This window comes from Xiphophorus couchianus, chromosome 1 (assembly GCF_001444195.1).
Source record: "Xiphophorus couchianus chromosome 1, X_couchianus-1.0, whole genome shotgun sequence".
Lineage (NCBI taxonomy): Eukaryota > Metazoa > Chordata > Actinopteri > Cyprinodontiformes > Poeciliidae > Xiphophorus > Xiphophorus couchianus.
Window position 1 is genome coordinate 6,687,981 of NC_040228.1, and position 25,626 is coordinate 6,713,606.

The 25,626-nt window shown below is 41.4% G+C and overlaps 4 protein-coding genes and 1 long non-coding RNA gene across 7 annotated transcripts in view; 3 read left to right on the plus strand and 2 right to left on the minus strand.

Annotated features, from left to right (window-relative positions):
* Positions 1–25,626, plus strand: part of bcas2 (BCAS2 pre-mRNA processing factor) — a 624,479-nt gene that overhangs the window by 434,740 nt on the left and 164,113 nt on the right. The gene's annotated exons all lie outside the window — the stretch shown is intronic.
* LOC114142138 (sodium-coupled neutral amino acid transporter 3-like) lies at positions 17–25,089 on the minus strand. Of its 3 annotated transcripts, XM_028013257.1 has the most exons (17): positions 24,917–25,088; positions 22,055–22,139; positions 21,891–21,960; positions 20,636–20,784; positions 20,350–20,465; positions 19,500–19,573; positions 19,313–19,405; positions 19,126–19,207; positions 5,953–6,035; positions 5,384–5,442; positions 4,761–4,877; positions 4,505–4,584; positions 4,102–4,202; positions 3,139–3,263; positions 1,476–1,620; positions 803–906; positions 17–708 (listed from the first exon to the last, which is right to left on the minus strand). In XM_028013257.1, the coding sequence occupies exons 5-17, from the start codon at positions 20,439–20,441 to the stop codon at positions 604–606; spliced, it is 1,260 nt and encodes a 419-aa protein (XP_027869058.1). In that variant the 5' UTR covers positions 20,442–20,465; positions 20,636–20,784; positions 21,891–21,960; positions 22,055–22,139; positions 24,917–25,088; the 3' UTR covers positions 17–603. The 3 variants fall into 3 exon arrangements, with proteins under 3 accessions (XP_027869058.1, XP_027869067.1, XP_027869049.1); XM_028013266.1 differs by lacking the exon at positions 20,636–20,784 and having other exon boundaries at positions 19,504–19,573; positions 24,917–25,089; XM_028013248.1 differs by lacking the exon at positions 20,636–20,784.
* Positions 7,957–18,445, plus strand: LOC114142249 (nucleoprotein TPR-like). Its single transcript, XM_028013411.1, has 2 exons — positions 7,957–10,877; positions 17,217–18,445. Exon 1 carries the CDS (start codon positions 9,666–9,668, stop codon positions 10,677–10,679), a length of 1,014 nt encoding a protein of 337 aa, XP_027869212.1. The 5' UTR covers positions 7,957–9,665; the 3' UTR covers positions 10,680–10,877; positions 17,217–18,445.
* On the plus strand, positions 10,866–12,504 carry LOC114142586 (RNA-binding protein 12-like). The gene is made up of 2 exons (XM_028013929.1): positions 10,866–10,935; positions 12,109–12,504. The coding sequence occupies exons 1-2, from the start codon at positions 10,888–10,890 to the stop codon at positions 12,316–12,318; spliced, it is 258 nt and encodes an 85-aa protein (XP_027869730.1). The 5' UTR covers positions 10,866–10,887; the 3' UTR covers positions 12,319–12,504.
* LOC114142603 (uncharacterized) lies at positions 15,057–17,201 on the minus strand. Its single transcript, XR_003595070.1, has 3 exons — positions 16,737–17,201; positions 16,571–16,695; positions 15,057–16,362 (listed from the first exon to the last, which is right to left on the minus strand). It is a non-coding gene; the product is annotated as an uncharacterized LOC114142603 (long non-coding RNA).

A 25,626-nucleotide genomic window follows, 5' to 3' on the forward strand; every position in this document is an offset into this window, starting at 1 on the left:
CAACCAAATGAACACATTCACAGTTCTTTAAGGGTTTTTAATTTTTGGCTCATAGACAGTTTTCTTGTAGTGTTTTATGTCTTTTTCTACAGAATTACAAAACAAAAACATTGAGTTCTTCACAGGTTGATAAGAGCAAATGCATTGACCTAAGATCGCCCTTTTCTCAGATTACCTTAAGGTCCGCCAAGTTTTAAACACCATCTTGGATTGATTTCACAATCATTCTGTAAATAAGCTCATTTTCATCATGAAACGTCATCAGAAAAAAAAAAGAAAAGAAGATCGCTCCCCGTTTTTTGTCGTAGAGTTTTACTTTTAAAACCGTTGCTAATAAAACGCCACGTTTAGCCTCAGGAAAAGCGCTGAGCTTTCTGTGGTTGAGGGTTTGTCGGAAATCGTGCGAGTTAAACACGTGCAGCAAACATTATCCCAGCATCAGGGTTGAAATTTTCTGCTTGTCACAGTGGAGGAACAGCCAGTACTAACCAGAATAATGTCAGTCTCACAGACGTTTTCATCTTTAGATGAAAAATTAGTTTTCTTTAAGAGTCCTGGAAGAGGGGGACACAGCAACAAGTTAAAGGTCAGGGAGGGAACGTGTTAATGGCCGCCGAGACTTCGCTTTTCTCCGCTTATCCAATCAAGTATGATGAAGGTCAGACTCATGACCATGAAGATCAAACCCAAAGTGGTGAAACAAGCAGCCTGAAAAACAGCAGATAACATCAACATCAATGTTTTACTGACTCTGTCATTCTGAGCAAGTCCTCTGCTGAAGACTTGGGTCAGAGAGATGTACCTGGATCTTTGGCCTGGATCTCATGGGCTCCTGGTTTTTGGGAATGATTCGAATGTAGAAGATCCCAGGAAGGATGAAGATCAGGGTGGGAGCAGTGGTCGCCCCTGCACAAGAGGATTAGACACAACAATTCATCTAACTGCCACAAGAAACCTTTTAGGAGCTTAGCTTAATAGATAGTTAATTATAAAATCACAATCCAACTGTTTAATCTGTTTTAGCTTAATCCTAAGAGAGTATTCACATCAGCCCTACTTAGTCCAATTTAATAAAACTCCACTTTGTTTGGGGAAGTGAATGTGCAATCTACAATGTTGCATAGACCCATAGAAAGAAAAAAAAGGAGTAAGTTAAATTCTAGACAAAACAAGAAAAAAAAAGAAGAAATTTCCGAGTTTGTAAAGTTGAGAATTTTCGACTTTTGGAACTCTGAAATTTCCTTATTTTTTCTTGAAAATTTTCAAAGATTAATCTCAAAATTTCTGAGTTTGTTATTGGAAATTTACTCTTCCTTTTTTCTATCTACACTGGCACTAATACGCTATTGTAGCCATCAAACTGATGGTGGCCATAAAAAGCAACTCTGCTCCCCCTACAAACCGGTTCGGTTCAAGTGAACTCTGGAGAAGCAAAAGCATTAGTCTTTGTTCTGCTTACAGCTCCATTATCTCACCTGTAATCCCAAAAATGTCTCGAATGTTGGGAACAAAGATGACCAGCAGGTTCACGACGAACAGCAGGCACACAGCGATGGCGATGTGACGTAACCAGCGGAAGGGTTTTTCTGGGAACAGCAGCTGCAGGAGCGCGCGACGAATCTGACACAGATATGATTATCAGGAGGCTTCACAGGCATTGGTATCAATCATGAAACTCTTTAGCTAGTAATCAAGCTAATTTTTGTTTATGTTCTGTATTATCAGGCACATGCAGAGGGGGGTGAGTCTCTGCCAATTTTGTCTTTGATGCTTCAAGTGCCCTTTTTTGAGTTGTTTTTCCCCCCCAGTTTTTTAATCTGTGCGTCAGGAGGCCTGCTTGGGCTGCTCAACGGTAATATTTAGCTAAAAATAAACTAGTATGGCTTTCCTCAATCTATTAATGACTGAACGGATTCTCACCACCTCTGCCTCCATGTTGTTAAAACATCAGGCCCATGGTAAGTATAAACTGCGCCCTCTCTCAAATTATGGGGAGGAACATATTTTTTTCCCCAACATACACTAGTTTGTGAATAAAAACGTAGGTCTGACATTGAAGTTAGAAAAACTGTTTCTATTTATATTTTCGTAATTGTTCTCGCAAAAATGGAAAAAAATCCTCCTCTCCCCTAAACACAGAAATGTTTTGGCTGCAGAGAAAACTTCTGACTTTAACTTCATCATTCTGCCCCAGTGCTGGACTAAATGCCCAGTTCGCTACAGGCAGCCTCAGTCGGTCCCACCACTGTGGGTCAGAACCAGATAGCCTGCTATAAAGAAACGGTAGAGGACTATCACCATGACGCAGCTCAAAAAGGGCACTAGGGGCATCAAGGATAAAAGGGCCCCCTTAACCCCCCCACCTCTCTGCACGTGCCTGAGGGGAGGACTCAGGCCCAACAATCAAACTATCAAGATGGTTCTTTGCACGTTTACAAAGTAAACTTCCTAATTAAATCCTAAATGTACACGTGCTGAAACCATTAAATAAAATGTAACATCATTGTCATTATCAGTAAATGACTGCTACAGTTTTAGATCTGTGTTAAAATTTAAACCATAATAGAAGGGGGCCTACCAGCAGCTATTGAGTTTTCCTAGCCTGGATATCTCTCATTCTTACAATTATAGATCTTTCAGAGGTGCTAACAACAAAAGATTATGAAGAGTTATCCCTGCTGAGCTTTTTTGGTCTTTAAAGCAGTGTGCAGCCAAGTTGCTATGGAGTTTAAACAGAAATAGTAGGGCTTATTTAGTAAAATAGCAGCCATTTTGTTTATTTCATAACTTCATAAGCAGCGACCTTCTCTTTCTCCTATGATATGTTTAACAGCTACAGTCTCAGTTCAACACAGACCTTCAGGACTATCAGCAGCAGAAACAGCAACATTATACCTGTCAGGAAAAACATAGACTATATTTGCTCTGCTTTGACCCCACATGATGTCAATGATACAGTATGATCCAATTAAATATTAGATTACTGATTAATATGGGTTGTTGCTATGTTGTTGTACGGTGTTTTAAGATCAATCTGCCCCTTTTTAACTTTGAGCTCCTGTCCCCCCCCCCCCGCCCCTGTGTCTGCACGGCCCTGTGTATTATCAACCTTTTTCCTGTGTCCCAATAGATTCTTACCGGAAACAAGACAACGGGTACAGTGAGTGTGACGGCCACCAGCACGGCCAGTCGCACACACAGGATCAGCGTGTCCAGAGGATCCACCATGCTGTAGGTGTGGAGGAGCTCAGCTTCCGTGCCTCCTGTGGAATCAGACACAGAGTTCAGGACATTCACTCCACAGGCAATAAATCTGTCAAATAAGACACATTTAGTGTTAGCTTGCAACACAGGTTTGTGGACTTATGAGAAGTTGGTGTAATACTGTAGAGGATTACACGGAGCCTGGAGCCAGGTCAAATTGACCTTCTATGTCGCCAGATTTCCTCAGTGAAAAAACAACTCCATAAAGAGTATTTCTGCTCTTACAATACTTGCTATAAATGTCAGTCAGAGCAAGATCACTTTGGAGAAGGAAGGATTCTCATAGAGGTCAAACAGGTAATTTAAAATCTCCCAAATGTTAAGCCCACCTGGTAGTTTGAGTGAATATGTTTTTGAATTTCACACCTTATCAATTATTAATGGAGTGTCCATTTTCAGTTTTGATTTCAGGTTTTAATTCAAAGTTACCAATTTTCCAGTTGAACAGCGCTCACACTGCTGCACCTGAAATTTCAGCTGACCCAACAGGCTCAATCCCCCCCACACACATATACAGACAACGGATGGACATTTAAAAATATACAGAACAATGTATACAATGGAAATGTCGGAGTTATTCCTCTCAACTATGTTTGCTCAGGTTGAGAGATCTCTGCACAGTCAATGATTTGCTGCAATAATATAAATTTCTTTTACAACTTAGCACCATAAAGTGATTTAGTCCATATCAAGACAGAATGTGTATATGTCTATTTTAAATTTTTCCAATTGAACCTACATTTTTGTACGCTTATAATTGACATTTCTCTCAATTTAAATGCACAGAACGTAAATGAATTGTTTTGTTTCTATTAAACTAAACTGAGAAGTGCTCACCGTAGAAGGTCAGGTAGCCAAATATAGCCGTGAAGAAATACATGATGAACATCCCGAAGATGGAAACATTTCCAATGGTCTGCATTCTTCTCTTGGTTGGACTTATGGGAAAAATATGAGAGAAGTTTTTAATTAAACAAAGGTATAGTTGAAGAAACATCCTGAGAAGTGCCACGGTCCTGAAAAATGGCGATATGATAGAATTCAATGTCTTCTTCTGATTCAGCAGGTTAACACGCCTTCAATTTAGTAGATTATAGTTCAATTTGCTTTCTAGAATCTCATATCTTCATCAGTCAATTCAAGGGTACCATTGCAGAATCAAGAATGTATCTTCATAAATCAAAAAAGCACACTATATTAAATCATTGGTATGGTTTACCATCTGTTTTGTACGTCTTACTTGCTCAGCTCTGTGTAGACAGGAAGCACTTCAGGGTGACATACAAACGCAAATGCCAGGATGGGGATGGTATACGCTGTCTAGAAACCAAGTGAAAGATTAATGGGCATAACTCGAAGAAGGTGTAACATGAGGCACTCACATGTAGCTTCAGTCTGCATGTGCTCAGGCTCTGAGCTCTAAACACCACAGCTCACCACAGTCCCAATGAACATGCATGTGAGTTTCCTTCCCATCCAGCAGGACGAAGCCTCACCTCGTGGTTGACGGTGAAGTATTTGGCCACGCAGGTGTCGTCAGAGACGGGTGCGGTCGCAGAGAAGTTACCGAATGTCTCCAGCGGGCAAGGAATGTTAAACTTCTTGTAGATGACCTGAGGTGACAAAGGTATGCAACCCCGTTAAGGAAACGATATTTCTGGAAACGTAACATTCTCTGGGTGATTGTTAAAGTTTGTAGAAACTTGTGTAGAGACTCTTCGTGGAGCTTGTTTTTCTTTAAAAATGCCATTCTAAAAGGGTTGCTGTTGACCTTCTAAATGAATTTTGATAATTAGCCAAAAGTTAGATGTAAAATAAACACCAGGTTTGTTTCAATGCATTTCATCTTGAATAGCATGGCTATCAATCTATCTTTGGTAGTCGGCCAGGTTTCGACATAGTTTGAGCTGTTTGGACTCAGGTCTCTGTTGAAAAGTATCCTCATGTGGGGGAAAAAGACACTTTCTTAAGGACAGTCAGGAAAGTGAAGCTTAGGATATCAATTCATATCTGTATCTTCACATATTTATTTGCTTGTTGGTGAATTGAAACTTAAGCTGTGGTGCATTTGGATTTTCCTGACATAAAACCCACAGAGTTCGGCACTTTGACAGCTCACCGCAGAGAGGAAGAAGACCATGCAGGAAAGAGAGAAGCCACTTGTATAGCCGAGATATCCTGCATAGGGGCAGAAAACAACACACAGATGAAAAATATATCCACAGATATACAAAAATACATTTGGCAGTTAACATTTACAATAAAGACAGACTAATTCTGAGTTCTTTTTGAAGACTAGAAATAATCTGTTTCATATATGTGAGGTTCAAATAAAAACTTTGTTGCTTTGATATTAGCTTTGGGGTTTGTGGCTCAGCCTACAGATAAAACTGGACAGACTGGCAAGAACATGGAAATGCTCTTCAGTTTGTGTTTTTCAAAAGTTTTCTGGTTGTGTTTAGTTTTCTGTATCAGCCGTCTTAACAATAATTGGGCCAAGTAACTGACTTTCCTCCTGATTTTCAAACCCTGACAAATAATATCCAATGATATATTATTACAAAAAGGGTTTGTCTTGCTTCATAGAAATATATTGGGGGAGACTGCCCTAATGTTTTGGGCAACATCAACCTTTGAAACATCGTAAGAAACTGCTAACCATGAGAATGCTAAGGGACAGAGACTTACCCAAATGTTTCATTGTGGCCAGTGGGAAGATGACGCAGATGGTGACAATAATGATCAGGTAGTTTCCATTCATAAACCAGTTCCTAAGGCCAGAACACAGCAGTGTTGTATAAAGTACTGAAATCTCAGAGTCAAGTAAAAGTACAAGTACCTCTCCAAAATATGACTTTGGTAAAAGTCGAAGTCACTGACTGAAATGTTACTTGAGTTAAAGTCTTAAAGTATCTGAAACTTCTTGTACTTAAGTATGAAAATTACTGTAAAAATGGATGTACTCAAGTAATGTAATGAAAAGTACAAGTAAAAAGTAAAACAAGGCAAATGCAGTTTGAATGACATTTTTTATATTTTGGTAAACTTGTCAAATACACTTAAAATAATGTACACAACCAAGTGCAGGCAAAATTAAACCTGCTAATAGATATACCTGCAGGCATCATTTAGTTAAGAAAATTAGGTGCTTTACCTATAGCACAAGGTTAACTTAACCTGCTTTACAACTGAACCAGCTTCTTAGTAAACCCTCCAGGACAGAAAATACAAAGTTTTTGTAAGCCTTAAGTTTTCCCTTCAAGTAAGGTCAGTGCTGAAAATGAGAAAAATAAATAGTACAGAAAATGCGGCCAACATGAAGAAAAAGATCTGTTACGATTACTCTACTTCACAAACCAGTGAATCAGTCAATGCTACAGTCAGTAGGTGGTGCACACAACTGGTCATTATGCAAAAGAAAAAAAGAATTGGGAGGGAAATGCAGCTTATTGGCATCTGTAAACCTGGTTTTGAACTTGCATGCCTTTCCTATATTCGTTAAATTTAGTCTAAATTGCTATCGCTATGGCTTCTGTCCCCCTTGAACAGAGGAGTCTAGGTAGCCTGATACAGTCAACATTAGGCCTAAGCTAAATACACCACGTGTGGAACTGAAACAATGCCAAACAAAGTTCATTTATGGTCAACGTTTCACAATACAGTAGTGTCTAGTGACCAAGCTATAGTTACTGAAACAGGAGGATTATAACCATTTCATAAGACGTTACCTCGATGTGTTTCTTCAAGTTGGACGGGGAGTTTTTGTAAGATAGAATTTCCATGTGACTGCTACTGATTGCGAGACTTGCTTTGTGTTTAATGGGAGAAGCGAAACAGGTGTATCCTAATTAAAAGTAAAGAAATCAAGAAATGGCAAAAAATGTGGAATGAAGATAAGAAAGAAAGAAGATTATATGAAGTACAAAAGTCAGTTCAAATTCGAAGCATTAATGAACGAAACAGAAGAGAAGAAATAATAATTAGTAGATTAAGAGTAGGTCATACCTACTTAAATGACATGCTTTATAAAATAGGCAGGAAAAATAATGATAACTGTGAGAGATGTGGAGTGAAAGAAAATGTAGAACACATATTGATGAACTGTAAGTCAAATGAACTCGAAAGGGAAGAATTAAAGAGAATAGTTAGAAATATGGGGCATGAATGGAATCTTAAAGGTATATTAGGAAATGAAGGAAACATAACAGATATTCACAAATTAAGGAAAGCATTGTTTATTTATCTTAAGAATACAAAATTAAAAAGTAGAATTTAATAGATATGAAGTAATGCTGCTACACACTCATGTACAGTAGGTGGCGGTATGCACCTTAAAGTTGCTTGTGATCCGCCATAATAGAAAAGAAGAAGAAGAAGAAGTATCCTATTGGTGGTGATGAACAAGCCCAGGCAAGCAGGCTACGGACTTTGTTCGGTAGCCTGCTTGCTACTTGCTAATCAGTAGGTGGGTCAAAACACTTTGTTTCTCTCTCTCGCTTTTTTGTAACGAGTAACTAAACCACACATTGAAAATGTATCGGAGTAAAAGTACGCAATTAAGTTCGGAAATATAGTGAAGTAAAAGTGAAAGTCATCAAAAATTTTCATACTCCAGGAAAGTATGAAGTACTCCAAAATATACTTAAGTAAAGTAGTGAAGTATTTTTACTTCGTTACTATACAACACTGGAACACAGAAGGCCACATAAAACACAATGCATAAAACAAATAAAAGTTATTTATTCTTTCCAGATAAAAAAAAAAAAACATCCAGTTTTGACGGCTTTGATACTTTTAGAAACATTAAGACACAAACATGATGATCTTCTGTTTTTCCTGGACGTCGATTCAGCTATTTAGTAGACCCCTATTTTTTATCCATATTAATAAAAGTTGTGATTAATTACATTTTCTTTTGCTCCTATTTCATTGTGTTGTTTTTCACCAGAGAAGTGGATTCGGGTCATTTGACGTGAAATTGAGTCAGACAACTTTCATGAATAAATATCACAAAGAGACTTAAGACTCGACTTGAACTTTCACATCAATGAGTCATGACTTTAACTGGACTTGAACCATTTTGCATGAAAAAACGTGATATTTTTTTCCAAATAGAAAGTGTGTTACAATTTCTAAATGCCTTCGCAGCATCCAACCCACTGCTCAACCTTAGCATGAGCGATAACTCTGCTAGCTGGTTTAGACTTGATAGCAGTTCGCAGCTGCTACCAAGCTAGAAGCGTAGTGACCGTTTCTAGGCAACCGTGACAGCAGCATGCGTTCGGTGGCGTTCTGCTTAGGTCCCGCCACACAATTTAGTTGACCTTAATATTGCCTGTGTTTTATTTTCGTCATTATTGTTACACTTGGTGTTGGTATGTGCGTTGATAGGCGTTCCTATCGGACATCTGTAGAAATACGGAACAAATCTTATCCCATATCAGTTCAATACTGGACGCAACATTTACCAGCCAAATAAGGGACGATTCCGTATTTTGCGGGACGAATGGCAATTTTCACTGCTCCTCTGATCGATTTCTCGGTAAAACAACTCATATAATCATGTCAAGGTTGTAACATTCAGTTTAATCGGCAGCTGTTGTTTAAAAAAGAAGCAATAACAAAATTGTAAAATAAATAAATAAATAAACGAGGTCTTCTTACGCCGTTTTGTGTTGTTATTTTAAACGCCAAGAGAATCGGTCTTTTTCCAACTTTTGTCACTTAAGTCTGACAAAAGTTGACTTAAGTGACATTTCTAGTATACTACATGCTATCACACATAATATTTTTTGAGAATTTGAAAACAGTTGCTCTTTATTTCCCAAAGTTATGGGGGGAGGATAGAGATATAGAGATATATCTAATCATCAGCTGGGTCAACCAGCCCGCCCGTTTCCCCTTTTTCTGTTTTCGGGCACAATGTTTCCTTTGACCGTTGGTCCTCGCACCCTGCTGTGCCAAAACGTCATAACCACTGCAGAAGAGAGAGAGAAGCAAGTAGAAGGATTGTCTCCTAACAAGTTTGAGCAGTTTTTGGATTTGTCCAGACAAAAGAATCAACAATGAGTAACAGCAATAAGGCATCGTCTTCTCATTCTTGGAATGACAACATGCAACTTGATAGAGAGACACAGAAGCTACATGACATCTTGAAAGATATCAGCATGATGTCAGCAGAGAGACAGTCGCTGATAAAAGCAAAGGAGGACCTGAAGATGCAAGCGAGAAACATTCAAAAAGCTGCACAAGACATACACAAGCTGCTTCAGGAGAAAGACAGTGAATTATAAAAACTGTCTGATCGAAATAAAACTTTAAAGGAGGATAACATTACATTGAAGCAGATAAACACTGCCTTGGACCAGAAAATCACCACGCTGGACCAGAAAATCAACTCCATGGAGCAGAAAAACACCACGCTGAAGCACAAATACACCACACTGAAGCACAAATACACCACATTGGAGCAGGACAAAAACATGTTGGAGCAGAAAAACAACACGTTGGAGCAGAAAAACACAGTCTTGGGTCAGAAATACAGCTCACTGAAGAAGATAAAAGCTGCCTTGGGTCAGAAAAACACAACCCTGGAGCAGAAAAGCACAGTCTTGGACCAGAAAATCACCACCCTAGAGCAGGAAAACATCGCCCTGGAGGAGAAAAGTAACGTACTGGCGAAAGAAAAGACTGCCTTGGAGAAGAGAAACAACATCCTGCAGCAGAAAATCACCACCGTGGAACAGGAAAATGCCGCCATGGAACAGGATTTCACCGTCCTGGCACAGGATTACACCGCCATGGAGGAGCAATGTAACACCTTAGTACACAAAAACACCACTCTGCAGCAGAGAATCCCCTTTTTGGAGGTGATAAATCGCGACCTGGACTGGAGAAACCAAAACTTGCAACGGGACAACATCATTTTTGAGATGGAGAACAACGACCTGCAGCAGCACATCGATGACTTGAATCAGAGAAGAAGGGCCCTGGAGCGTGAAAAAACCAAGCTGTTGCTGTCAGTCACTTCTCTGGAGGTGAAACGCATTGTCCTAGAGAAGACGAACACAGACTTGGAGGACGAAAAAAATAAACTGACAAAGGAAAACACCACCCTGGAGCAAAAATACGCTGCCTTGGAGGAGGAAAAAAGAGCCTTAGAGCAGAAAAACACCACCTTTGAGAAGGAAAACACCAACCTGCATCTCGAAGTGGACCAGCTCAACAAAAGGCTGAGGGACAGAGTGGAACAGCAGAACCAGCAGCCATCTGAACAGGAAACCCACGAAAGCAACCAGTCGGATTCAGACCAGCCACAGATTCGGCCGTCTGTATTCAGACGTGTGATCAATAGACGTCTGAATATGTTCCAAAGAGGCACTTTCAGGCAATGGCTTGAAAGATGGCACTTCTAAATAAAGAAGTGTCATGAGGGCTCCAAACTTCATGTTTGATTATCGGTGGCAGAAAAGCTTGAGGACAACAGGACTGCAGTGTCAGGGGAGCTTGACACTTGGGGCAGTTTGTGAAACAGCTCAATGCTTGAAAGTTGTTGGCAGGAGAGGCAGGGTTTCATAGCGAGTCCCATTGGTCATAGCGACAAGGCTCAGGAGGTCAACCAGGATGGGACACTTCCCCAAGGTTCCCGCTCTGCCTCCAGCATCCACGAAGGTACTTGCTCCGCTGCCAGCGTCCCCCAAGGTTCCCGCTTTGCCTCCAGCGTCCACCAAGGTACTTGCCTAGCGAGTCCCGTCGGTCTCCTGGACTGCCTCCAGGGCTTCCTATCGAGTCCCGTCGGTCTCCTGGACTGACCTTTAGGGCTTCATAGTGAGTCCCGTCGGTTTCCTGGCTGACTTTCAGGGCTTCCTAGCGAGTCCCGTCGGTCTCCGGGCTGACTTCCAGGGCTTCCTAGCGAGTATCGTCGGTCTCCTGGACTGCCTCCAAGGCTTCCTAGCGAGTCCCGTTGGTCTCCTGGACTGCCCCCAAGGCTTCATAGCGAGTCCCGTCGGTTTCCTGGCTGACCTTCAGGGCTTCATAGTGAGTCCTGTTGGTCTCAGGGCTGACATTCAGGGCTTCGTGGCGAGTCCCGTTGGTCTCCTGGCTGACCTTCAGGGCTTCCTAGCGAGTCCCGTAGGTCTCCTGGACTGCCTCCAGGGCTTCATAGCTAGTCCTGTAGGTCTCCTGGCTGACCTTCAGGGCTTCCTAGCGAGTCCCGTTGGTCTCCGGGCTGACCTCCAGGGCTTCCTAGCGAGTCCTGTTGGCCTCCGGGCTGACCTCCAGGGCTTCATAGCGAGTCCAGTTGGTCTCCTGGCTGACCTTCAGGGCTTCCTAGAGAGTCCTGTTGGTCTCCTGGACTGCCTCCAGGGCTTCATAGCGAGTCCAGTTGGTCTCCTGGACTGCCTCCAGGGCTTCATAGCGAGTCCTGTAGGTCTCCTGGCTGACCTTCAGGGCTTCCTAGTGAGTCCCGTTGGTCTCCTGTCCAATCTCCAGGGCTTTGTAGTGAGTCCTGACGTACTCGTGGCCTGCCTCCAGGTCCTTGTAACGAATACTGTTGGTCTCCTGTCCAATCTCCAGGACTTCGTGGTGAGTTCTGACGGTCTCTCTTCCTGCCTCCAGGGCTTCGTAGCGAGTCCTGTTGGTCTCCTGTCCAATCTCCAGGGTTTCTTAGTGAGTCCTGTTGGTCTCCTGGTCTGCCTCCAGGGCTTCATAACGACAAGGCTCAGGAGGTCAACCCGGATGGGACACTTCCCCAAGGTTCCCGCTCTGCCTCCAGCGTCCACCAAGGTACTTGCTCCGCTGCCAGCGTCCCCTAAGGTTCCCGCTTTGCCTCCAGCGTCCACCAAGGTACTTGCTCCGCTGCCAGCGTCCCCCAAGGTTCCCGCTCTGCCTCCAGCGTCCACCAAGGTACTTGCTCCGCTGCCAGCGTCCCCCAAGGTTCCCGCTCTACCTCCAGCGTCCCCCAAGGTTCCTGCTCTGCCTCCAGCGTCCACCAAGGTACTTGCTCCGCTGCCAGTGTCCCCCAAGGTTTCTACTCTGCCGCTGACATCCTCCTAGGTTTCTGCTCCGCCGCCGGTGTCCTCCAAGACTTCTGTTCTGCCGGTATCCTCCAAGACTTCTGTTCCGCCGGTATCCTCCTCAGAGTCTTTTGGTATTCCTTAGTTGTTTCCATTTAATTTTGCCTTGTTTTCTACATCTGTTCTTCATTGTTCTTAATTATGTTTATTTCTTGTTTCTACACTGTTAAAAGTCATGCCTTCGATTAGTTATCATAACGTTTTTCTATAAGTTCCAATTAACATAATAAGTTATGTAATTTCAATTTAATTTCCTGAGTTACTGGCATTTCAACTCGAGGATGTGAGTCAGTTCAGTAAAACATAAATTTAAATGTGTGACAATCCGAGTTTTAAAATGGTAACCGGATCTTATAAAAACTGATCATCACTGGCAATATTAATGCGAGATATAAATAGTGCCGGAAATTCGCTCTTTATCTGATAAGGGACTAAATATGATGTAAGATTTAGTCAGACTTTATAAAGTTCTCCATCCCAGTTAGAATTGCATATTAAATGAAGAAGAGGAACATCACCTGACCAGATTAAGGACGTCGAAAGCAAAGTCGCGGATGAATACCAATTTTTCCACGACCTCAGTCCCAAAGGCGTTCAAATTCGGCGGGACATTTTTTCGAAATGCGAAGCGAGTTGGAGTCATAGTAAGGTAAGCTTCATTTTTGATAATGCCATCCATTTTTAGAATATGTTAAGAGCTAAAAGTTCGTGTCTCTGTTACGTGTTTAAACACAGGACATAAAACAACAGCTTGCTAATTGTTGAGGGCAGGAGTTAGTCAATGCAGAAGAGCCTAGCTAAACAGTATGCTACTGGTTGCGCTTATAGAACTTTTCTTAAGAGAAAATACAAGCAGCTACCACGATTTTTGTATTGTACACTTCCTCAGAAATACATATGTGGCGCTTGGTCAAAGTTTTGCATCGACGTGCTGACTGCAGGGAATTAGCGGCTTCGGGAAAGGCTGTGCGTCAGTAATTAATCGTGTTCCTTGTCAGTAATTAGCCGTGTCCTTTGTTTCATGTGTTGTGCGCACGTGTGTCCCTTTTCTGGTTCACGGTGACAAATGCAATTTCCCCGTTAAAGAAATTATATATATGCTTACATATATATGGGTATATACTTATATACATTTACGCTCTTGGTTTAAAAAATGACTGGTCAGCCCTTATCTGTTTTTCATAGCCAATATGATACAAATTGGTTTAATAAGAGGCACTGCCATACTGTTTTAGACAACTTATGAAAACTTTAAAGATGTCTATGTTGATGGAATATAAAAAAAATACCTCTCTTAGGTGGGTATATGTTAGCAATGTTAACATATAATTTTAATTTTAATGTTAACAAATTGACCAAATACATAACTTTTAGTAGTAATTTAGGCATAAAAACACTCATAAAACATAGTATGGCAGTGCTGTAAAATTTTAGTTTACTACAGTCAATTAGATCTTTGAATTTCAAAGATTTGCCTTGCCCCACACTGCTGTTACTGATTATCTTAAATGTTAAAATACTTTTTTGTTCTGTTTTTCATAGATTTATTTTATTAAGTTAATTGTTGTATTGAGTAACAAGTTGTTAAGTTAATTGATAAGATCAAATAAATATTTAATTTCTTTTACTGTCAAAGTGCAGCATCCATTTAGTCAGTGATGGTTCCTTTAAATCATAGGTGTCAAACTCTGGCCCACGGGCCAAAGTTGGCCCGCGAGGCAATTTCAAATTAATATTAGAGCCGGCCTGCCGGTACTATACATTGGCAACGCTGTGATGCCGCATTCACCGCGTATACTACAAATCCCATAATGCTCTGCTGTTTTTTTGGCGCGTCAATCAGGACAGAGGCAGACACGCATCCTCCTCTGTGTCAGTAGCACTTATGGTAGCGGACATAGATGTATTAGAAAGGTGGTGATCCGTCTTCTTGCGCACTCCTTCGGTTGAAAGCCCCGGCGCACCCCGCATCCCCGGGCCTCTCCCCCAAACCACACTGCGACCTCAAACTACAGCTGTCACTGTGTTACCCTACCAAAAAATGGCAAAAAGAAAGACAGAAAATATAACTTTTCTAGACAGGTGGGAGACAGAATATCTGTTTACATATGTATGTGAGCAACTTTTCTCCTTAATGAAGATGACGAAAACGTCTCACAGGAGACGTCTGACTGACGAACATCTTTGTTCGATAATGAAGGTTTCCTCAGCTCAAACTCTGAGCCCTGACATTGATGAACTGGCATCCAAAAAAAGATGCCAGATATCTGACTTGGCTGAATCAGAGTAGATCAGTGTGTCGCAAAATGAGCAATAAATATGTTTTCTACGCACCTTTTCTTGTTACTCCAATGCCTAAATGGTTTATTCATAGTTTATTTAATGATTTATTCATAGTTGTTATGTTATTTTATTTTCAAATTTATTAGTCTGTGTACGAAGCTAATTTTGACATTTACCTCAGAAAGGAGGCATTAAATTTTTATTTAAAGTTTATTTAATATGCCATTTATATGTTTTATTATTATTTTTAGCAACTCAATTTTGCACGCCTGCGCTTTTAAGTTATATAAAGCCTTGCTTGTTCAATATTTATTGTTAAATCAAAACTTGTTTGGGTCCATATTAAAAGATTCATTTGTTCAACTTTGGCCCGCGGCTTTGTTCAATTTAAAATTTTGGCCCACTGTGTATTTGAGTTTGACACCCCTGCTTTAAATTGTTTTAAAACCTTGTGTTATCATTAACCCAATATTTTGTCTCGTCTCTCCTGGAGACAAACATGCAGGTGAAGCGCAAGATAATGGAGGTTGAAATGCAGAAGAAAGACCCAAAACATTAGCTGCTTGAGGATTTGATGGTTGCTATATTTTCTCAGCGTAGGAAAGACATTGTAGGAGATCAACCACACATCACAGAGCTCATCTCCTGATGGCCTGCTCTGTTCCATGAGAGACAGGTAATCGCACAACTGAATTAGTTCCAAGAGATTTAGTGATTTATTACTGAGTTAACAGTGTCCTGACAAGTTTTATATTCTATCACCTCAGATTAGGGCAGAATTTACAAGAATCGTCATCACAGACCTTCCAGAATCTTTTCTTGACGGACTTGATGGCCTGGTTCTGAGACTGCTGGAGGTCTACAAAGCAGCAACCAAATCTGGAAAGAAGCAGCCACTCAAAGACATTTTGGACTGCCTTGCAAAAGATGTGAGCAGAACTGAAGATGGCTAGAAAACAAGGCATAATTTGTTATTTTTGTTAAAAGATATTCATCTTACTGCATGTCTCATCTCTTGCAGGAAGCTGAAAAACACCACCTAAACACCGCCTTTGAGGAGGAAAACACCAACCTGCATCCTGAAGTGGATCAGCTGAACAAAAGGCTGAGGGACAGAGTGGAACAGCAGAACCAGTAGCCATCTGAAGAGGAAACCCACGAAAGCAGCCAGTCGGTTTCAGATCAGACACAGATTCAGCCGTCTGTATTCAGACGTGTGATCAATACACTTCTGAATATGTACCATAGAGGCACTCTAAGGCACTGGCTTGAAAGATGGTACTTCTAAATAAAGAAGTGGCATGAGGGCTCCAAGCTTCATGCTTGATTATCGGTGGCAGAAAAGCTTGAGGACAACAGGACTGCAGTGTCAGGGGAGCTTGACACTTGGGGCCGTTGGCGGAAGAGCTTAACGCTTGAAAGTTGTTGGCAGGAGAGGCAGCCCTGACCTTCAGGGCTTCCTAGTGAGTCCCGTTGGTCTCCCGGCTGACCTTCAGGGCTTCCTAGCGAGTCCCGTTGGCCTCCTGGCTGACTTTCAGGGCTTCCTAGCGAGTGCAGTTGGTCTCCTGGCTGACTTTGAGGGCTTCCTAGCGAGTCCTGTTGGTCTCCTGGCTGACCTCCAGGGCTTCCTAGCAAGTCCCGTTGTATCCTGGCTGAACATCAGGGCTTCATATTGAGTCCTCTTGGTCTCCTGGCTGAACTCCAGGGCTTCCTAGCGAGTCCCGTTGGTCTCCAGGCTGACCTCCATGGCTTCCTAGCGAGTCCCGTTGTATCCTGGCTGACCTCCAGGGCTTCCTAGCGAGTCCCGTTGGCCTCCTGGCTGACTTTCAGGGCTTCCTAGCGAGTGCAGTTGGTCTCCTGGCTGACTTTGAGGGCTTCCTAGCGAGTCCTGTTGGTCTCCTGGCTGACCTCCAGGGCTTCCTAGCAAGTCCCGTTGTATCCTGGCTGACCTCCAGGGCTTCCTAGCGAGTCCCGTTGTATCCTGGCTGAACATCAGGGCTTCATATTGAGTCCTCTTGGTCTCCTGGCTGAACTCCAGGGCTTCCTAGCGAGTCCCGTTGGTCTCCAGGCTGACCTCCATGGCTTCCTAGCGAGTCCCGTTGTATCCTGGCTGACCTCCAGGGCTTCCTAGCGAGTCCCGTTGTATCCTGGCTGAACATCAGGGCTTCATATTGAGTCCTCTTGGTCTCCTGGCTGAACTCCAGGGCTTCATAGTGAGTCCTCTTGGTCTCCTGGCTGACCTTCAGGGCTTCCTAGCGAGTCCCGTTGGCCTCCGGGCTGACCTCCGGTGCTTCCTAGCGAGTATCGTCGGTCTCCTGGACTGCCTCCAGGGCTTCATAGCAAGTCCCGTTGGTCGCCTGTCCAATCTCCAGGGCTTCGTAGTGAGTCCTGTCGTTCTCGCAGCCTTCCTCCAGGGTTTCGTAGCGAATACTGTTGGTCTCCTGTCCAATCTCCAGGACTTCGTAGTGTGTCCTGTCGGTTTCGCGGTCTGCCTCCAGGGCTTCATAGCGAGTCCTGTTGGTCTCCTGTCCAATCTCCAGGGTTTCGTAGTGAGTTCTGTCGGTCTCCCTTCCTGCCTCCAGGGCTGACCAGGAGGTCAGCCAGGATGGACACATCCCCAAGGTTCCCGCTCTGCCTCCAGCGTCCACCAAGGTCTCTACTCTGCCGCCGGTGTCCTCCAAGGCTGCTGTTCCGCCTTCATCCTCCTCAGATTCTTTTGGTGTTCTTTAGTTGTTTCCATTTAATTCTGCCTTGTTTTCCACATCTGTTCTTCATTGGTGATTCTAATTATGTGTATTTCTTGTTTCTACACTGTTAAAAGTCATGCCCTCAATTAGTTACAACGTTTTTCTATAAGTTACTTCCAATTAACATAATGAGAAGGAGAAGGGCTGCTGCTCTGCTTGGTTTGCCACGCTACATATCTGGCAAAGATCCATCAACTGTCATCAGGATGTGTGATGTAAGACTAACAAATGTTATTACAAAAACTGTTTACATATTTACCCATTCCTCTTTCTTGCTATCATTTCTTTAAAATCTTTTTGTAGCATTTGTGTTTGCAAAAACTTATTTTTAGTCCTTGTTAAGACATTACGTTGACTTTAATCTTAATAACTTAATGTCTCTTTCATTTGTGTCCTGCAAGAGATGAGAGTAAGATTAATATCTTTTGACAAATTATGCCTTGTTTTCTAGCCATCTTCAGTTCTGCTCACATCTTTTGCAAGGCAGTCCAAAGTGTCTTTGAGTGGCTGCTTCTTTCCAGATTTGGTTGCTGCTCTGTAGACCTCCAGCAGTCTCAAAACCAGGCCATCAAGTCCGTCAAGAAAAGATTCCGGAAGGTCTGTGATGACGATTCTTGTAAATTCGGTGGCCCCAATCCTCTTCCGTAGGGAACGGATTATATCAGGTGGCTAAAATATTTGGTTCCCCTCCTTTAACTTTGGCAAATAATTTCAGGCAGCTGAAATATCCATTCTCTCCTCTCCCCCCCCCATAACTTTGGGAATTAAAGAGCAACTGTTTCCAAATTCTCAAAAAATATTATGTGTTATAGCATGTAGTATACTAGACATGTCCTTAATCCAGTAATCTGTCATATTTCACATTAGACCAGGATTTACCAGAAAGTCTACACTCTTTTCAGGAAGTCTTCATTTTTGTGCCCTGCTATCAGCCAGCTTCCATCCTCTTATATCAGCAATGAAAAATGAGAAATACACACTACGTGTTGGAAAACTGTGTTTGGTGACTGACTTTTATTTGTCAGACTTAAGTGGCAAAAGTTGGAAAAAGACCGATTCTCTTGGCGTTTAAAATAACACAAAATGGCGTAAGAAGACCTCGTTTATTTATTTATTTATTTATTTTACAATTTTGTTATTGCTTCTTTGTAAAACAACAGCTGCCGATTAAACTGAATGTTACAACCTTGACATGATTATATGAGTTGTTTTACCGAGAAATCGATCAGAAGCGCAGTGAAAATGGCCAGAAAGGCGGCGAAGGTGGGAGAAAACCTGTGCCCCCTGATGCAGAGGGCACAGATTTTCACAGGGTAACAGAATTTTGCACAAGACCTCTTTTTAATTGAACTTCTTGTGTTCAATTACATTTCTTCCACATTTGTGTTAAGATTTCCTGTAGGTAAATAAACACGCTAAGCTTAACACTTCTTCCTCTCACTTTCATGTATAGGAGGCATCATCTGATGGGTATGTAGTGACTGCTAAATGCACAGAAACTAGTTCTCTTAACATTTGTTTTATGTCTCACACAATCTTTGGACCTGGTTAGATTTTAGTGAGTCAGAGGGCTATTGCTGCTAGCTTGCTACCAGCTGGATGCTATAATGTTAGATTGGCAATTACCTTCAAATTGTCAAACTGCCATTAAAAATCTTAGGAGAAGGTGTCTTTTTATTTGTTTACTGTATTTTTCTTGTTTAGATTGATTTTGTGAAGTTAAATATATTTCACAAACTATTTGGATCAATACTCACTCAGTGATAGATGTTTGTCCAAGAAAGGCTTGAATGACCAGTGGTAACTCAGATTTTACAATGAATAAGTAGCTGGACATGGCTGCAGTTAAAGACAAACATAGTTAACCACGTTGTCATAAGACATAATGTAACGCCATACTTGCCATAGGTGTTGCAACTGGCCATACACTTTTCATGGTCTTACCCCCAATGTTGTGGAGTGTTATGATGACAGCCGCTAGGATCTTTCCTGGATGTCCAAAAGCTCTCTGGCCTAGCTGCTCATAGGCACGGATCCCTGAAGAGATGAGTATTTAACACTGAGATTCTAAGAACAATTCTATCCGATTCAACTACAAACATAAAGAACTGAAGAGAGAAAGAGCCCTCACCCACCACTCCAGCACTTCGAAGCAGAAGGTGGATTGAATAACAAGATAAACAGGCAATACATGTAAGCAGGATCCTGCAGGAGACAAAAAGTCAAGAATTTGTTCTCTGAACTTTTTAATTCCTTACTTTTGTAACAGGGCTTTACAAAATATAATACATTCAAGCTTAATATTTACATTTTTTTCTGAAAATAAGAGTGAAACAGGTTAGCCTGGCCATTGCCTTCCTGTGCAACGCCACTCAAAAAACGTTCTAGCTTACAGCAGTCTGGGGTTTCTCCCCTTGACTTAAATTCTCTCCAGTAGATTTTTCAGCGGACCAATCAACGAACAGAAGGAGAAGTTGTGAACAATGATGTCAATGTTTTTGTTATGTTTTTGTTTTTAGATTGTAGTTTGCCGAGAAATCCTGTAGTTTCAGGAACGGGAGCGAAGGACGTGAAGGAAACCGTTCAGTCCGTGTTGGCCACGCCTCCAAATATTGAATGAACATGAATAGCTATGTTGTTTGAATTGGCTCTACCCTCTTCGCAGTGGAAGAGACTGTTCTTTTCAGCATAGGCATTTTCTGGTAAGCTTCTTAAATTGTAACTGGCACATTGCATATGTGCCAGTTACAACCCATTAATCCTTAGTGCCCAAATATTGGTGAGAAGACACAAACTCAATAGAGGAACCTTTAAAGAATAAAATAAAGGGTGGAACAGTAGGCACTTTCTTTTTGTTGGAAAACAGCATGACCTCGTTTATGTCTACTTGTGTGGGTGTGTGAGGGAGATATTGAGGGAAACAATATATTAAAGTATTATGTCCTTCCAGGTAATAAAGAGTATATATTTGTGTTACTCACAGAAAAAGGACAATGCCAGTGTTTGACATTGCATAAGCCAGCCCCAAGATGCCACTGCCCATGATGGCATTGCTTAAGTTGAAAATAGACATCCCAAAGGAGGTTTTCCCTTCAAACTGGGAAAGACATAATATTAGAATTTAGTCAATGAATCCAAAATACTGTAGAGTTGTGTTCATCATATACATGTTATTCAGAAAATTCTCAAATTTCAATTATGAATAATTTGTAGATGATGACTCAATGAAAAATATAAAAAGTTCAACAGTCAGAAAACAAAAGTTATCTAAAAGCGAAAGAAACAAAACAAAATCACAATCCTTCAGCAGATTATTTCCTAAAGTATGATGCATCTCACAGGACCTGCGTGATGCCATCATGTCCATATGGACCAGATTCTCTGGGGAATGTTTCCAGAACCTTGCCGAATCTATGCTACGAAGGATTAAGACAGTTGGTAGAATTAAAATAATTACCTATATAAATACTAATCATTATATTTGAGGACTGTTAGAATCTATGTCTGTTTTGTGAGAGATGTCTACAGGAAACTGTGGGAAGCGGCCTGCTGAGGAGTGAAGAGGAGGGTATCATGAGCGAGACATTCCAACAGTGATGGCCTAGAGAAACTGCAAACTGGCACTCTTATGAAATATGCTCTTGAAGATTAAATGAATGAGTTGTGTTCATGTGAGTGTGCAGCTGTTTTTATTGCGCCTCCCTTCAAGTCTGCACACTGTCATGTAACTAGGGTGTTCCTAATTCTAATAAAAGCAGGGCAAGACTCAGTTGAAACTTCAGCGCATAGGCCGAAGCCTGTAACTGGGTTTCAGCTGTGTTCTCCCTGCAGGTAAAAAACTAAGTTCTGACTCTTGTCTCTTCTTTGTGTCTGTGTTCAGGTAATTTAAACCTAACGACAGTTCTCAAGACACGTAGTTGATGCTGATTTTGCAGGAGCTCTGGAAAATGGCCATATCTCGTCTTACGCCGTATCTTGCTCACCAGCGCCCACATTTTTAGTATTTCTATTGACATGAAATTAAAAAGGTTTATTGACAACAACCCATGTCATTCACAAATATAAAAGAAGCAAGTCCATAAATTGAAATATGTACAATGAAGTGGAATGGTATATGGAATAAATAATAAGCATATGGGAAAAGGATGTGCAATATGGCATAGAAAGTCAACAAACCACCTGAGTACTTAAGGAAGCATACATGCTCCTATGTGCAAGTCAATATCAGCTGGCTGAATATTAACTGATGAACTTTAAAAGGGTTTCTCAATATGGTTGAGGTAATGCCCAGAAGGGTGCAAATGGTAAAATACAAGAGATCTTCACAAATAAAAAATTTACAAATGGCAAGAGTTACACTTGCATCTCTATTTTTCTGAATGGTCCAGCAGGCACCCTCAAAACCGTAAGGCAGTAGTATAACAACATTATTTCATCATAAAGCATCTCTTCTCTAAGCTGAGAAGAGATGCAGCTTCTCAGGTTAGAGAAGCTTTTCAATCTTTTCAAAGTTATTACTCACATCTGTGAACTGTGGCCTCTTTAAATCATTGTCTTTGTGCTGCAGGAACTTTTCTTCCTCTGGTTGTATTCTGCAATATAAAGACTTGTTTATCGTATTTGATTTTACACAAATTATAGAGATTAAATGCAAGTCAGTGAATGTGACACACAGCGGATACGTACCCTGCCTCCATTGTCCCATCGTGGTTAATCCCATTTGCGATCTTCTCCATTTCCATATTTAGAGTAAAGGGTTTGAGTTTAAATTCTGGAACATAGAAAGACAATGAGAGTGAAGACGGTTATTTGTAAGACATCACCGCCAAGAGAGTTTTGATGTCTCCAATTTGAAATGGGAAAAAGTTAATTTCCTGCATGTTTCAGCGATTTCAAAATGGGAAAAAGCCTGAAAAGCAATGGGGTCCTTATTTAAGATTCAAAAACATGAACTTTAACAGAAAAATAAGACAGAGCAAGCTGGTGTAATTCTTTCCACCAGAAAGATTATTTACAGTAATTTTAATGTGCAGAGAATCTCAACTTAGCCACCATTTTAGGAGACCTGCAAATATAGAAATTATTTTGATGTTTTTGTTTTGCAATGCATATCTTGCATGAAATGAGTCAGATAATTGACAGAATGAATAAACCAGTTGCTGTATGCCCACTTGGTTTTTATTAGTGTTTATCTTGTTGGTGATGCTAATGAAACTGGACCAAAGAGACTATTAACTTTGAGCCCAGACAGAGGAGATAAGCATTAAGGAGGGTAAATGTTCTGCAAACTGCAGGGAAAGTGACATGTCTGTACAGATAAGAGGCTGGAATGGGGCCAACCCTGGATGGTTCCGACATGGGAATTCTCCTCCATGTTGGCCTCAGTAATGACAGAATGTGTGATTTTGTTTAAACCGACCTCCCAGGTCAAAGATGACAAACTGGGGTACTTTAGACCTTGACCATTTATGTTTTAAGCTGTAAAGGCAGGGCTAATTATGAGAATTTGTCTTGGCGGATAAATATTTCTTCCACTATAACAGAAAGACTGGAAAATTAAAACAAATATATATACATATAATTATGTATATATATCACACAGTGTGTGTGATTTGTTAATAAGAATGAACAATTGTCAGCAAAAGTAAAATAAGAGAAATCAGACATTTGAGCATTTCTTACTCTTTGTGACGTAGGAACACACACCCAACCAACGATCCAACCAGCTTTCAGAGCTTCTTTTCTGTGCTGTCCTGAATCTCTGTTTAAAGTACACATGATCAGGCGATCATGTGTACTTTTCAGTGACGGATATAATACTGTTACTGCCCTTGGTAAAAGGTTGAACAAACAAACAAAACCCATGCCTGGGCCTTGGACAAACTTAGCTGCTTTTGTAAAATTATGACCACGTGTTTAATTCAAGGTAGGGGACGATACCACTAAACCCGTCATCACCTGCCACAAAATGCACCAAAGAACCTTGTTTTAAGTTTTCTCCAGATCCATAAAACACATGTAGACTGGACAGCCAGAATCCCCTCTGCAGTCCAGGGTAAACATCTAGCCCACCTTTTCATAGCCAGGATGAAAGCCATGGCCGTTTCTCCAGAGTCTGACATTCAACAGTTAGTTGGACTCTCTTTTCCAACATCCAAGAATAAAGTTTCCCAAGCAGGATAACGACTGTGATCTTTCAATGGCTGAAATACTCTATGGCCCCTGCTTTTTTTTTTCCAAAAGAAATTTGGACCACAAGCCCTTGTTGAGTCTCCACTCAGCAAGTGTTGTCCAATACTCTTTGCATTGTTAAAGAGGCACCTCAACATGACATCCAAACAATAAATTCAGCATTTTGGGGTGAATCTCATCCACTGTCTGCTGTATGCAAATGGTGATGGATTCATCTTCCCCAAAGTTCTCAGACTCTGCCTTTTCTACAGAGGACATGGTGTTTGGATTGAGGTGATCCTCAAAGTGCAGCCCCTTCTACTCCAATCGGGGTCATCATTTGGGGTCAGGAGCAGCGACATGCAGTCAGGGACGGCAGGTGAGGCAGTCCCTCACCTGCAATCCTGATAAGATCCCCAGAACCAACCATACAACCTGGCAACTATCAAAGTACTGCTGCAGTAACTCAGATGACCTGTGCTCTTCTACTGAACTCCTTTGGTTTCATTGCCTCACTTATTTACAGTCTTTAACAATATATCAACTTATTTAATAATTCCCCTGAAGTCGTTTTTATATACTCCTGAACACCAATTTGTGCCATAAGTTTGCTGAAAACTGCTTCAAACATTGTTTAAGAGAATCAAAATCACGAGGTAATCCTTTTCCCCATCAAGTAAAATTTTGTAAAATGACCAAAGCCTGAAATAAAATAGCTATTTCAAAGTTTGAAAATCTTCTTTGTTGACTCTGCCTTCTATGTCAAACGAGGAGCAACAGTGAACAAGTTGTTCCTGGGAGAGGCCCAGCCCTCTTTTCCTGACAGGGGCCTTGTGGGTTTACAGCTTATATAAGACAGAGGCTCTGTTTTATGACGGCATGTCTTCAGCAAGCAAAAAACTTGCTATTAAATGTTTACAAATATTGTGACATTATTTGTGTGCTTTTTCCCCATTCCTTCTTTATGATTAGTACTTTTCTGTCAACTTCACGTTCATATAAGTAGAAATGAAAACAAAAATAATCAAACCTTCTGCATAAAGCCAAAATTTACCAATAATGTCTCCCTTTCACTTCTACAATAATAATAACAGTAACAACAATAATTTACTTAAGGTTAAATTTAATATATATTGATGACAATGTCATGTGTTCTAAAAATGTTTTCTCTGATCTGTTTTATAAAGTAAGTAAAGTTAACGTCAATCAGCTGGATTTAAAAAGAGTTTAAATCAAACACTGTTACCAGAGTCAAGTGAAACGCCCAGTGAAACCAGTTTGACCAAGCTGTCAGAGCGTTTCTCCCATGCTCCCTCACTCGTCCTGAGCAGATCTTGTCAAAGCGGCCAACACGTGGCAGCACGTTCAGAGACCTACCTTCAGAAGCAGAACCAGGAGGAGGTCAATTCCACGGTGGTACTTCTTGGAAGGATAGGTGGTGCAGTTTAGGCAGACAGGGTGGAAAAGTTGGGCCGTTTGGAGCCCAGCTGAGAGAGCGGAGAGAGGTTCGGGAGGATAGAGGGAACAAACGTGAGAGTAGACAGAGTAATGGGAGGGCTGCTGGAAATAACGGTTTCAGGTTTCTCCTGATGTCACATTTAGAGACACTCCTCTTCCCTAACAAGAGTAACAGAGAGGAGTCAGCCGTGATGGATTGCTTCATGGGTTTTGCATACTTGTGGTCAGCCAAGAAACACTGGAGCTATTGAATTGTTTCAGTGTTTAACGGCCTCCAAAGCTATTTGCCATTAACATATGGAATCAGAGAAAATATGGAGAGAGGGTGGGAAGAGCGCTCCGGGTTGCGCAACAATCTGGCTGCCACTGGGCAGTTCTGCACCCAAGGCAAACTGGAAAAAGCTTGTGGTTTCAGATCAATATGGAAAAGGTTCCACAGAAAAGTAAATACATGCACAGTCCAAGTGACTGACGTGAGCAGCAGCTGAAAAAAGTTGTTCTGCAACTACAGATGGTTCAACATTCACACGTTCCCACAGCTGCAGTTTCTGCTGCGTTTCCTCAGGAAACGTCTGTCAGACACATGGATCTCTGGAGCTCATTTAACAACCTTGATTGTTCTATAAGAA